Source organism: Canis lupus, chromosome 8 (assembly GCF_003254725.2).
Source record: "Canis lupus dingo isolate Sandy chromosome 8, ASM325472v2, whole genome shotgun sequence".
Lineage (NCBI taxonomy): Eukaryota > Metazoa > Chordata > Mammalia > Carnivora > Canidae > Canis > Canis lupus.
This window is the reverse complement of record NC_064250.1, coordinates 47,317,925-47,330,955: the sequence shown is the minus strand read 5'-3', so window position 1 is coordinate 47,330,955 and position 13,031 is coordinate 47,317,925. Positions and strand designations below refer to the sequence as shown.

The 13,031-nt window shown below is 38.8% G+C and overlaps 1 protein-coding gene across 5 annotated transcripts in view; it reads left to right on the top strand.

Moving 5' to 3' along the window:
- Positions 1 to 11,238, top strand: part of ENTPD5 (ectonucleoside triphosphate diphosphohydrolase 5 (inactive)) — a 52,601-nt gene extending 41,363 nt beyond the window's left edge. For 4 of the 5 annotated variants that reach the window (XM_049113707.1, XM_049113709.1, XM_049113708.1 and 1 more), the window contains 2 exons: positions 3,661 to 3,776; positions 7,663 to 11,238. In XM_049113707.1, the coding sequence (XP_048969664.1) occupies positions 3,661 to 3,776; positions 7,663 to 7,749 (203 nt within the window). In that variant the 3' untranslated portion in view covers positions 7,750 to 11,238. The remainder of the gene's footprint in view (positions 1 to 3,660; positions 3,777 to 7,662) is intronic. The other variant, XM_049113711.1, reaches the window with a different exon arrangement.
- The last annotated feature ends 1,793 nt before the right edge of the window (positions 11,239 to 13,031 follow it).

The following is a 13,031-nucleotide window of genomic DNA, read 5'->3' as shown; positions in this document are numbered from 1 at the left end:
CCATGAAGCTGTGCCTGCCAACTCTAGTGACCTTAAAGTGACCCAGAGCACCACAGTCAGCAGAAAGCCTCTCAGAAGGCTGGTTTCCTAGTTTGACTAAGAATTAAAAGCATTAAGTGGCATAGAAATCCATGGGAATACAAGAGGCTTTGGGCATTATGGTGAAAATCTTTTCTTCTTTCTACATTTCTTCCTTCCTTCCTTCCTTTTTTTTTTCTATCATTGAAATATAATTGACATACAATGTTGTATAAATTTCAGGTGTACAACATATAGATTGGAAAATTCTATACATTACCTGTGCTCACCATGATAAATATAGTCACTCTCTGTCTCCATGAAACATTATTACAATATTATTGACTATATTTCCTATGGTATACTTTTTATCTCTGTGACTTCCTTATTTTACAGCTGGAAGTTTGTACCTCTTAATCTCCTTCACCTATTTTTCCCATCCCCCTACCCATCTCCCTTCTGGCGACCACCAGTTGTTCTATTTAAGAGTCTGTGTTTCTCTTTGTTCATTTGTTTGGATTTGTTTGGATTCCACTACCATATAAGTGAAATCATATGGTAGTTGTCTTCCTCTGTCTGACTTAACTTCACTTAGCATAATACCCTCCAGGTCCATCCTCATCATAATAAGTGACAAGATATTCTTTTTTTTTATGGCTGGGTAATATTTCACTGTGTGTATATGTGTGTGTGTGTTTGTACACACATAAAGAAGATATGAATATATATATATATATATATGGATCAAGCCTCATGTCAAGCTTGCTCAGCAGGGAGCCTGCTTCTCCCTCTCCCTCTGCCCCCCATTCATGCTCTCTCCTTGTCTCAAAATCTTTTTTAAAAATGTTGCAATAAATATAGGGGTGCTTAAATCTTTTTTTAAAGGTTTTATTTATTTATCCATGAGAGACACAGAGAGAGAGGCAGAGACATAGGCAGAGGGAGAAGCAGGCTCCCTGCAGGGAGCCTGATGTGGGACTCAATCCCCGGGATCATGCCCTGAGCCAAAGGCAGACACTCAACCACTGAGCCACCCATGCGTCCCTGCTTATATCTTTTTGAATTGGTATTTTCTTTTTTCGGGGGGTGTAAATAGGCAGTAGTAGAATTACCAAATCATATAGTATTTCTAAATTTTTGAGGAACCTTCATAATTTTATCCACAGTGACTGTGGAACAATTTGCGTGAGGTCTCCCTTTCTCCACATCCTCACCGACACCTGTTATTTATTTTCTTTTTGATACTAGACATTCTGATTGGTGTGAGGTGATATCTCACTTTGGTTTTGGTTTGCATTCCCCTAATGATGAGTGATGTTGAGCATCTTTTCATGTGTCTGTTGGCCACTGTATATTTTCCTTGGAAAAATGTCTGTTCAGGTCCTTTGCCCATTTTTTTTCAAATACTTCTGTAAAGATTTATTTCCTAAAGTGAATAAAATAAGCAAATTATACTTTTTTGTACAATTCACATATTGTGTGAAATATTAAAACATTTTTTTTTTTAGAGAAAAGGAGGGAGGGGCAGAGGAAGAGGGAGAGAGAATCTTTTTTATTTTTATTTTTTTAAGATTTTATTTATTCATGAGAGAGGCAGAGACACAGGCAGAGGGAGAAGCAGGCTCCATGCAGGGAGCTCAACGTGGGACTTGATCCTGGGTCTCTGGGATCATGCCCTGGGCTGAAGGCGGTTGAGTCAGTCACCCAGGCTGCCTGGAAGAGAGAATCTTAACCAGGCTTCATGCCCAGTGCAGAGCCTGACACAGGGCCCAATCTCCCAACCCTGAGATCATGACCTGAACTAAAATCAAGAGTCAGATGCTTAACCACATGAGCTACCCAGGTGCCCCTAAAATATAAATTTTAAGCATTTGAAAGTTATATGAAAGTATGAATAAATTAGGTTATTCTTTAGACAAGTTTCAGGATTGAGAATGCATTAAAAATGATGGTAGAGGTTGAAGGTTGACAAAAATAAAACATGTATATGGGAAAAGGTGTTATCTATGAAGTTAATGGGTGGAATAATAAAGTTGGAGACATTATTTGCAGCATATAAAATCGATAGAGGTTAATATCACTCACATATAAAATAGTCCTAGAGGGCAGCCTGGGTGGCTCAGCGGTTTAGCGCCACCTTTAGGCAGGTTTAGCGCCTGTCTCTCGTGGATAAATAAATAAAATCTTAAAAAAAAAAAAATAGTCCCGGAAATGATTAACATTTTATTTTATTATTTTTTTATTAACATTTTATATATAAAACTTAATGTCTAAGTATTAAGTCATCACTAAAGAAAAATAAGTTGTATCAGTTTTCTTTTGCTTTTATTACCACTAATAAGTTCCTATAAATGTAGTGCCTTTGCCCATTGTTTTAATAAGTTTGTTTGTTTCTTTGGTGTTGAGTTGTCTAAGTTCTTTTTTTTTTTAATTTTATGTATTTATTCATGAGAGACACAGAGGGAGAGGCAGAGACATAGGCAAAGGGAGAAGTAGGCTTCATGCAGGGAGCCTGATGTGGAACTTGATCCTGAGACCACAGGATCTTGCCCTGAGCCAAAGGCAGATGCTCAACTCAGACGCTCAGACATCCCGAGTTGTCTAAGTTCTTTATATATTTTGGATATTGAGCCTTAATCAGACATACCATTTGCAAACATCTCCCATTCAGGAAGTTGCCCTTTTGTTGTATTAATGATTTCCTTTCCTGTGCAAAAGCTCTCTTTTTATATTTTTTTTAATTTTAAATTTTTATTTATTTATTTTTAAATATTTTATTTATTTATTCATGAGAGACACAAAGAGAGAGAGAGAGAGGCAGAGACACAGGCAGAGGGAGAAGCAGGCTCCATGCAGGGAGCCTGATGTGGGACTCGATCCCAGGTCTCCAGGATCACACCCTGGGCTAAAGGTGGTGCTAAACTGCTGAGCCACCAGGACTTCCCTTTTTTTTAAAAAAAAAATAAATAAAGATTTTATTTATCTACTTGAAAGAGAGAGAGCACAAGAGAGGGAGTAGCAGAGGGAGAGGTGAGCAGGGAGCCCAACGCACGGCTCAAGCCGAGGAGTGTGGGATCATGACCCAAGCCAAAAGCAGACACCCAACTGACTGAGCCACCCAGGCACCCCTGTGCAAAAGCTTTATAATTTGATGTAGTCCCAATAGTTTTTTTGTTTTTGTTTTCCTTGCTTGAGGAGATATATCCAGAAATATGTTGCTAAAGCTGATGTCCAAGAGATTACTGCCTGTTTTCTTTTAGGAGTTTTATAGTGTCAGGTCTCATATTTAAATATTTAATCTATTTTGAGTTTATTTTTATGTGTGATGTTCGTCCTTTTTTTTAATTGAAATAGTGTTATTAGTATCAATGAAACACTGAGCACCAAAATATATGGGAAATAGCCACAGAGGCTTGCTTGAGAGAGTCCATGGAATTCTAGCAGGTGAGATGGGACATCAGAAATATACATGAGGCTGTAGTCTTGCAGAGGCTGTCAGTGCACACAGTTCTAGTCTTCAAGACTCTCAGGCATTGACCACATGGAGAATTCTGTTTGCTTATCCTAAGTCTGCATTTAGAGAAAACCGTACCCCTGCCAGGGACTGCAAACTTGAATTCCACTCTTCACTCTCCCTTTCAGTGTGTGATAACTTGGAAAACTTCACCTCAGGCAGTCCTTTCCTGTGCATGGATCTCAGTTACATCACAGCCCTGTTGAAGGATGGCTTTGGCTTTGCAGACAGTACTGTCTTACAGGTAAGAGAGGACTCCACAGAATTGCAAAACAGTCTACTTATCTGGGAATTAGGAAAAGGACTTGTGTGTGTAGTAATCAGAGTGGCTGCAGGTGGAATTATGAGGGGTTTTTATTAGGACTATGGATAAGGAGTGATACAAGACACCATGAATGTGGGAAATTAGCTTGATGCAATGGTAGTAGCTTCTAAGTGTATTCTCAGGCAAGCTTTCCCAGAGGTCACAGAGCAGAAAGGCTTGCATCCTAAATTAAGATGCCAAGTCACATGGTTTATTAAAGCAAGTTCAAAACTCAAGGCAAGAAGCAAAGGGAAAGAAATGAGATAGGGTGCAGGTAGGTTGGAAGTGCCATACTTCTTAAATCCTGGGTTCATATATCCTGCCTCTCTCTCTGCTACTGATAGTGTGGTTATAAGGACTGGAGCTGATGAAGGGAGCACAGGGATAGAAGGTACCTGGGACCATCACCCAAATTTGCTCAATTTGGAGAGGCATAGGGGCAAGTACACTGGCCTGTAGCATCCATTCACTCATTAGCCCATTGGATGGCTTTATTTGGCAGAGAACAAAAGGATGTCACCAGTGAGTGGCTCATTCAAGTTCTCATTAGTATTGAATGCCTTGTGTATATGAAGTATGTCTTATATACTTCCTTCAACATCCTTCACATGTGCCTCATGTATTTAATGTCTCTTCAATCTTGGGTCGCTCTTTGTCCTCCTATTCTGTCCATCTGTTCAGCACATGCAGGCTCCACTTTATCTGTAGTAACTTACTTACTCTAAACACATATGTTTCATCCATCCCATTTATTTTCTTCTGTACCATAATTGAATAATTGTACATTATGGTTACAAAGATGATTAAGATAAAATCTTGTCCTCATGTAGCATATAGTCTATTAGAGGAGATGTGACTAAAATATAAGGATGGCACAGGCAACTTTGAACTTTGGGGTCACATAGGTAGACCCTTCTTTATTTTTGAAGTGCCCTTGCTTGTGCCACTTCTCCCTCCTGTTTCCTCAGTTCCAGGTGAGTTTACATTGCCCCATTTCTTGTGTTATACAGATTTCATAAACTCCTAAACTTTGTACTAAGTTATTTGGATTTAGTGTGTTTTGTCTGACAAGAATATCAGCATTTAAAGTGCTTAACAAAGAATTACTTGCCAATAGAGTCAGTATCACGTAGTATCTAAAACATGGCTTCACTGTCCATCAAATCTGGGTTCACATCCTGATTCTGCAAGCTTACTAGCTCTGTAACCGTAAATGATTTACATACCTTCTAACTTTTAGGTTTCTCATTCAAATTTAGGATCCTTAGAGTACCTATTTCATAGGGCTATTAGAAAATTGAGATAATGTACGTAAAGCACAATGCCTAGCACAGAGTAAGTTATTAATATTGGTATTAGTAGTGTAGGCATTTCACACCAGTTGGGGATAGATTTGTGGATAAGAAAAGTCATCCTAAGTCTAATACATATAAAGTTAACTTCCTCTACTTAAGGATCAACAATAACCAAGTCATTTAAGGACAGTTTTCTGCCATTTCTAGTGCTGGCATCCTTTTAGTCTTTATTATTTCAGTGGTAGCAGAAATAAATTCCCTGTCTCAGAGGTCACTTCACTTCAACATCTATATCCTTGGGCTATCAGCCCCCTCCTGAGGGCAGAGGAGCATTTGGGGTAGGGGAGACAATTTGATTCAGGTGTCACAGGCTAAATCTCAAGATGACGATTCATGTTCTTCCCAGTTTTTGGCACAGTGACTAGTGTATATTTCATCAGATCAAACAGAAGTATTGAATCATAAGAAATTGGTCCTAGAGGGGCGCCTTGGTGGCTCAGTGGTTGAGCATCAGCCTTTGGCTCAGGGCATAATCCCTGAGATGGAGTTCTCCATCAGGCTCCTGCAGGGAGCCTACTTCTCCCTCTGCCTATGTCTCTGCCTCTCTCTCTGTGTCTCTCGTAAATAAATAAATAAAATCTTAAAAAAGAAAGAAAAGAAATTAGTCCTAGAAAGATACTAAATCCAGTCCACTGCTTTCAAAACATTTTTGTGTGTGGTGTTATCAATGGTGGGCATCATTGTTCAACAAAAGCTTACACAGAATGCTAGTAAAACTGATCAAAATGGAGCTATCAGGTTGAAGCAGAGGAACGGGGCTTGGAACTCCTTCAGCATTTGGCCTCCCTTTCTCCTTTGAAGCACTTCCAAGAACTCTTAAAAGTTTTTTTTTTTTTTTTTTTTTTTTTAAGATTTTCTTTATTTGAGATAGAGCACAAGCTGGGGTTGGGGAGGAAGGGGCAGAAGGAGAGAGAGAAGCAGGCTCCCTGCTGAGCAGAGATCCCGATGCTAGACTCTATCCCAGGACTCTGGGATCATGACCCAAGCCAAAGGGTGACGCTCAACTGACTGAGCTACCCAGGTGCCGTGAAGTCCTAAAATTCTAAGGAAAACAGTTTGACAGATACTAATATAATCCTCTTGTTACATAATGGAGGAAATCAGGTCTAAACATTTGCCCAAAGTCACTGAACTAATTGAAGCACAACCCGACTAGAATGCCTTAAATGCCTTGATTGGGTTATTAGTGCTTAAGAAGTTTCTGTTGTTTACAAAGTATGAATTGAGAAGTTTAGTATGTTTTTTCCAACTCCTAAATCTATTCCTAGCTCCTCTTGTATTTAGTTTCGGGATCAGGGAAAGAATTCAGAAGCCTCTCTGTCTAAAAGGTCCTGTCTAGCAAAAGACATGAACAGAAATCTCACAGAGGAAGACATAGACATGGCCAACACGCACATAGAAAATGCTCTGCATCACTTGCCATCAGGGAAATACAAATCAAAACCACAATGAGATACTACCTCACACCAGTGAGAATAGGGAAAATTAACAAGGCAGGAAACCACAAATGTTGGAGAGGATGCGGAGAAAAGGGAACCCTCTTACACTGTTGGTGGGAATGTGAACTGGTACAGCCACTCTGGAAAATTGTGTGGAGGTTTCTCAAAGAGTTAAAAATAGACCTGCCCTACGACCCAGCAATTGCACTGTTGGGGATTTACCCCAAAGATACAGATGCAATGAAACGCCGGGACACCTGCACCCCGATGTTTCTAGCAGCAATGTCCACAATAGCCAAACTGTGGAAGGAGCCTCGGTGTCCAACGAAAGATGAATGGATAAAGAAGATGTGGTTTATGTATACAATGGAATATTACTCAGCCATTAGAAATGACAAATACCCACCATTTGCTTCAACGTGGATGGAACTGGAGGGTATTATGCTGAGTGAAATGAGTCAATCAGAGAAGGACAAATATTATATGTTCTCATTCATTTGGGGAATATAAATAATAGTGAAAGGGAATAGAAGGGGAGGGAGAAGAAATGGATAGGAAATATCAGAAAGGGAGACAGAACATAAAGACTCCTAACTCTGGGAAACAAACTAGGAGTGGTGGAAGGGGAGGAGGGCAGGGGGTGGGGGTGACTGGGTGGCGGGCACTGAGGGGGGCACTTGACGGGATGAGCACTGGGTGTTATTCTGTATGTTGGCAAATTGAACACCAATAAAAAATAAATTTATTATTAAAAAAAAAAAAAGGTCCTGTCTAGAAGGTCTGGATGAGACCACTTTCTGGGCCAGAAGATTCAGAGATCAGATTGGCAAGTGTAGGGGCAATAAGCCAAGGCAGAAGGGAAGCTGTTACAGAGGAGGGTAGTGGGAAGCCTCCAAAGACTGGCCACTCCAAATTTTACCTTGGTTTGGCCATGTGGATGATCTTTGTAAATACTCTCTGCCTTGTGTCATGTTTGCTAGAGTTGAAAATTGATGAAAATGTGAGCCTTTTTTTTTTTTTCCTCCTCAACAGCTCTCAAAGAAAGTGAACAACATAGAGACAGGCTGGGCCTTGGGGGCCACCTTTCACCTGTTGCAGTCTCTGGGCATCTCCCACTGAGGCCAACCCCCCTTCTTCTAAGGACTTCATTTGCCAACAAGCTTTTTAAAAGTAAAAGAAGAAAGGACTCAGAAATGTTCTGAGCTAGTCTGAGGATAGCCTGGACTGAAGCCCAACAGCTGGATTCATCAGGTAGAAGGGGCTTTTGGACACAGGTCTTGTCCTTGCATCTAGAAATTTGGGTCAAATTAATTTTATACATCTAATGTGAACTGTTGATCTAACCACTCTGCTTGCACAGCTGGCACCAGAGTCTAAATCTTTGAGATTCTTTGTGTGTCACAGAGCCAAAATGAATAGCTTTGAAACTTGGAGAATCCAAGGACTAGTCCCTGGGAACCAAAGAAAAATCTCATTTCAGCCCTTTGAGTGCCTCATTCCTTTGAACATACTAATTTTCCTCTTACATGTGAAACTAAGCCCACTGATTGCTATCCCATGACCTGTCAACACCAGTATTTTTCTCCTCCCTACACATTGCCATGTCCCACCCTTATTTCCACTCACCACCCAAAAAAAAAAAAAAAAGAAAGAAAGAAAGAAATATCTGGATTTACTTTTCATGTGTAATTCAAGGGAGAGAAAAAGGTAACATATCTGAAATTATGTGATCCTGCTTTGTGCCAGTTCTAGTCAGCCAGCTGCGAGCCATCCTAAATCTTGGCAGGTTGGAGAGCAGCTCCTAACTGTGCAGACCCTAGCATAAATAAGGAAGACATCCAGTCTCTAGGAACAGGATTTGGGGGTGTGTGTGTGACTCCCTTGAATAACTACCTTCTTTTAATCAACTTTTAATCAGACAACCTTGAGATTAACATATCCAACTTTACAGGAATGTGTGTATTCAGTGCTAGTACCTCCTCCAGGCTAATGTGTTTATAGTAATTTCTTATCCTAAACATGTTTTCTTTGTATTTCTAAGAAATACATCTACCCTGGCATCTAGATTTTGGTCAGAGCTCCTTTCAGTTTTTTATTTTCTCCATTTATAGCAGTATCTCTTCCTGTCCTGGCCCTGATCATTTTAACTAATTTCCTCTAAATCATTTGCCTAGTTCCACAGTTTCTGATATCCTTCTTGGGTGGTACCTAACATTCGATTTGGTTGGCCATCTTGGCCCACATAGGTACTATGGATTCTCTTTTTGAGTTTGAGCGCACAGAGCTCTTGATTTTGTGAATTGTTTCCCTTAAAATTCATTATCTTGTATTTTTTTTTTTTTTACGTGACTATTATTCGCAGCTTGTCTATCCACTCAAGTGCTCTTGGACTTGAAAGATCTTTCTATAATCTGGCTCTTTTGCCTTGGCCCATTGCCTCCAGCTACTTTCCAACAGAGTTTATATCTCCCCAAACTTGTAGCCTTCACAGAAGACTCTTTCAGCTCCTTCAAAAAAGATGTTAATATCCCTGGCTCTTACATCAGCTCTTGGGGAGCTTTATTTCTTAGTCATTCCATTGAGTCAATAATATTTGACATGTGGTATGTACAAGTAACTAGGCAAATTTCCATATCCTCATCCCCCAAATTTTAGTTGTTTTTTACTACAATGTGGAATTTCTTCAGATTCTTCTGACTTTTATTATACTTAGGTCACTTTTATATCTGTTGTCTTTCTCAAAAACTGCTACATAATGAAATAAGAATCTTTAAGATTGGAAACAGCCAAAGATGTTGGCTGTTATGCGTTTGAGTCCCATGTCAACCTTCTGCCCATCAGAGAATTCCCTTAACACGTCCAACTGGTTATCATTCAGCTTTTGTTTAGGCATGTATTCAGAGAGCTCATTCCATTTTTGGACTGCACTGATGTTAAAAAAAAAAAATCCCCTTTATATTGAGCTGAAGTAACCTGTTTTCCCAGTGTCTTAGTTCTGCTCTAATCCCTCCTTCCACAGCCTTTCAGTCTTTTGATTAAACTCCCAAGTCCTTTATGGTCTCTTCTTTAACATACCATATGGCTTCTGGACCTATCTTGTCCAAAAAAGGAGAGTGTTAGAACCAGTCATCATATACTAAATGTTTTCCATATGATTAGGAAGAGAGACCATTTCCTCTAGTAGAAGCAAAGTTATTTTCCCAAAGGTAAACTGTGTTCACTAGACTCATCCAGCTTGATGGACCCAGAGAGGTAATTCCATGGTCTTTACCATCACAGCTTGTCTCTGAAGCTTATCAACAGGCCAGGTGGTCTTCAGCCAATTCCTTTGGTCCTCCCAGATACCTTCAGAAAGATTGGGTAGATGCCATATAATTCCTGAAGTGTATCTACATATATTCTGGTTATCTTGATAAGGACATTTGGAGAATAAGTGTATCCAATTTGGGAGCAATTTGGAATGAGAATTTGTATTTCTTAGAAAAAACAATTTTTCTACAATATCCTTTCTGCCCTTTAGTGTACCTTTTGGGTCTCTTATTAAGGGGTCCTACAGAATCTAATATTGCTGGTTGTTTCCTTTCTGTAAATGTGTTTGTAATATTTCAAATACTAAGGACATGGCCTGTCACATAGTGGATGTTCTGTGTTTTTTTACCTTCACCATCATATGATGAACATCCTGTGTAGGTTGTAGAGGTCCTTGCCTTAACATTCTTCCTGTGTTGCCTGATTTGGTTTGCATACTTCTGAAGTCCATGTTCTCCTTACCTGGGTGAGCCACCTTTCCATTTTTTGTTAAAGATGACCTTTTTTCCCTATAGTGACCTTTCTGGACTCTGCCAGTACTCACACAGCTTTTCACAGTAACTGTCATATTCCATCTAGGCACATTTTTCCTGAGACTCCAGGAAGGTTTGTGACTGTCACTTTTTTTAACATCTTAAAAATTTTCTGCATTTGCCTTGTAAAGCTTCCCCTGTGGTAACAAATTTCTCATTCCTTCAGGAATTATTTCAGTAGCTTAGTTTGGTTCAAAAGCAGACTGTTTATTCTCATTTCACCTTCAAATCAGACTTCTGGGCAAGATATTTTTCAATGTACAAATCCAGTGGATGAACTAATCTCCTTAAAAGAATTCTCTGGTACTATGAAGTGAGGTTTTTCAAAAACCCAAAGCAAGACACCCCTTCTCCTGCAAGTCAGCCACCAGTCTGCAACCAAACATGAACAGATTCTGCTGCTAATCGAATTTCCTTTTTGACCTGATTCCTTTTGTCAAACCTGTGCAATTAAATTATTTATTGTTTTATTACTGAACAGACAATGGTGTCCCAGAGAGGAACCATAAATAAAATTGAAACCTGGTGCTGTGATAAGGAAATAACTAACATTAATAAGATTTTTTTCCAGAAAGTCCAGTGTGCACTTTAACAAAGGTTCACGTAATTTATGTGTCATTTGCATTGTGTTAGGAATTTTAAAACAGCAATTCTAACAAAAAATGCATGAATTGGGTATTTTTAATTTTTATCTTCATTAGAAAGCAATTGTGTAAATTTATGACCAGCATTAAAAAGAATTACATAAATCTTTTTTATTATATAAGTTTCTGGTGTACAGCTTTATAATTCAACATCTGTATACACTACAAAATGATCACCACCATGAATGTAGTCACCAATGAACCATCTCCTCCTCTAGTAACCACTAGTCTGTCTTCTGTGAGGTTTATTTATTTTGTTTGTCCTTTTGTTGAGATTTCTCTATATAAGTGAAACTGACTTTTCTCCATTACATGTGTCCTTGGCTCCTTTGTGGCAGAACAATTGCCCAGATATATGTTGATTTATATCTGGGCTCTCTCAGTCTCTTCCTCTTGATCTCCGTGTCTGTTTTATACCCATACTGTACTGTTTTCTTACTGCAGCTTTGTTCTTCTTTCTCAAGATTACTTTGGCTATTCGAGATCTTTTGTGTGTGTGTGTGTTTTTTTTTAAAGATTGTATTTGTTTATTCATGAGAGACACACAGAGAGAGAGGCAGAGACCCAGGCAGAGGGAGAAGGAAGCTCCCTGTGGGGGGCCTGATACGGGACTCAGTCCCAGAGACCCTGGGATCATGACCCAAGCCGAAGGCAGACGCTCAACCAATGAGCCACCCAGGCGTCCTCTTTTGTGGTTCCACACAAATTTTAGATTTGTTCTAATTCTGTGAGGTGTATTGTTGGAATTTTAAGAACTACTTCAGTAAATCTGAAGATTGCTTCCAGTAGTGTGGAGATTTCAATTACAGTAATTCTTCCAATCCATAAGCACAGAATAACAATTTGCTTCTTCAGTGTCTTTCATCAGTGTTTTATTTAAGTGTCCAGCTCTTTCACCTCCTTGATTAAATTTACTTGAAGGTGTTTCTTTTTGATGCAATTATAAATGGTATTTTTAAAAATGAGATTTCCTTCTTTCTGAGGTTTTATTCTTAGGGTATAGAAACATAACCAATTTCTGTGTATTTATTTTATATCCTGTAACTTTACTGAATTAGTTTTTTAGTTCTAGCAGTTTTTTGATGGCATCTTTAGGGTTTTCTATATATATCATCTGCAAATAATGAGTTTTACTTCCTCTCTGATTTGGCTGCCTTTTATTTCTCTTTCTTGCCTAATTTCTGTGGCTAGGACTTCTAATACTATGTTGAATAAATTAAAGGAATAAAAGAGGCAAGAATGGGCATTCTTGTTCCTGTTCTTAGATGAAAGGCTTTCAGCTTTGTGCCGTTGAGTATGGTGTTAGCTATGTTTTATATGGCCTTTATTGTGTTAAGGTACAGCCCCCATTCCCTGATGTGCCCACTTTGTTGAGAATTTTCAACATAAATGGATATTGAATTTCGTCACTTTTTCTACATCTATTGAGATGATAAAATGACTTATCTTTCTGTTAACATATCTCATTGATAGATTTCCATGTGTTGAACTACCTTTGTGTCCCTGGAGTTAACTTGATTGTGGCATATGATCTTTTGTAACATATCATTAGATTAGATCTGCTTATCTTTTATTGAGGACTTTTGCATCTATATTCATCAAGGATATTGGCCTGTAATTCTTTTTTTGTGGTATCTTTGCCTGGTTTAGGTTATTATAGTAACAGTGGCCTTATAAAATGCAATTGGAAGCTATTCCTCCTCTTTTGGAAGTTTTGATAGGTATTAAATCTTCCTTGAAAGTTTGGTAGAATTTGCTAGTGAGGCTGTCTAGTTCTGGACTTTGGCTTATTGCAAGGTTTTTAGTTTACTGTTTCAATCTCATTAGTAATCAGTCTATTTTGTTTCTTCATGATTGTTTTCAAATTTTTATATTTCTAGCATTTTATTGACTTCTAGGTTTTCCAACTTGTTGG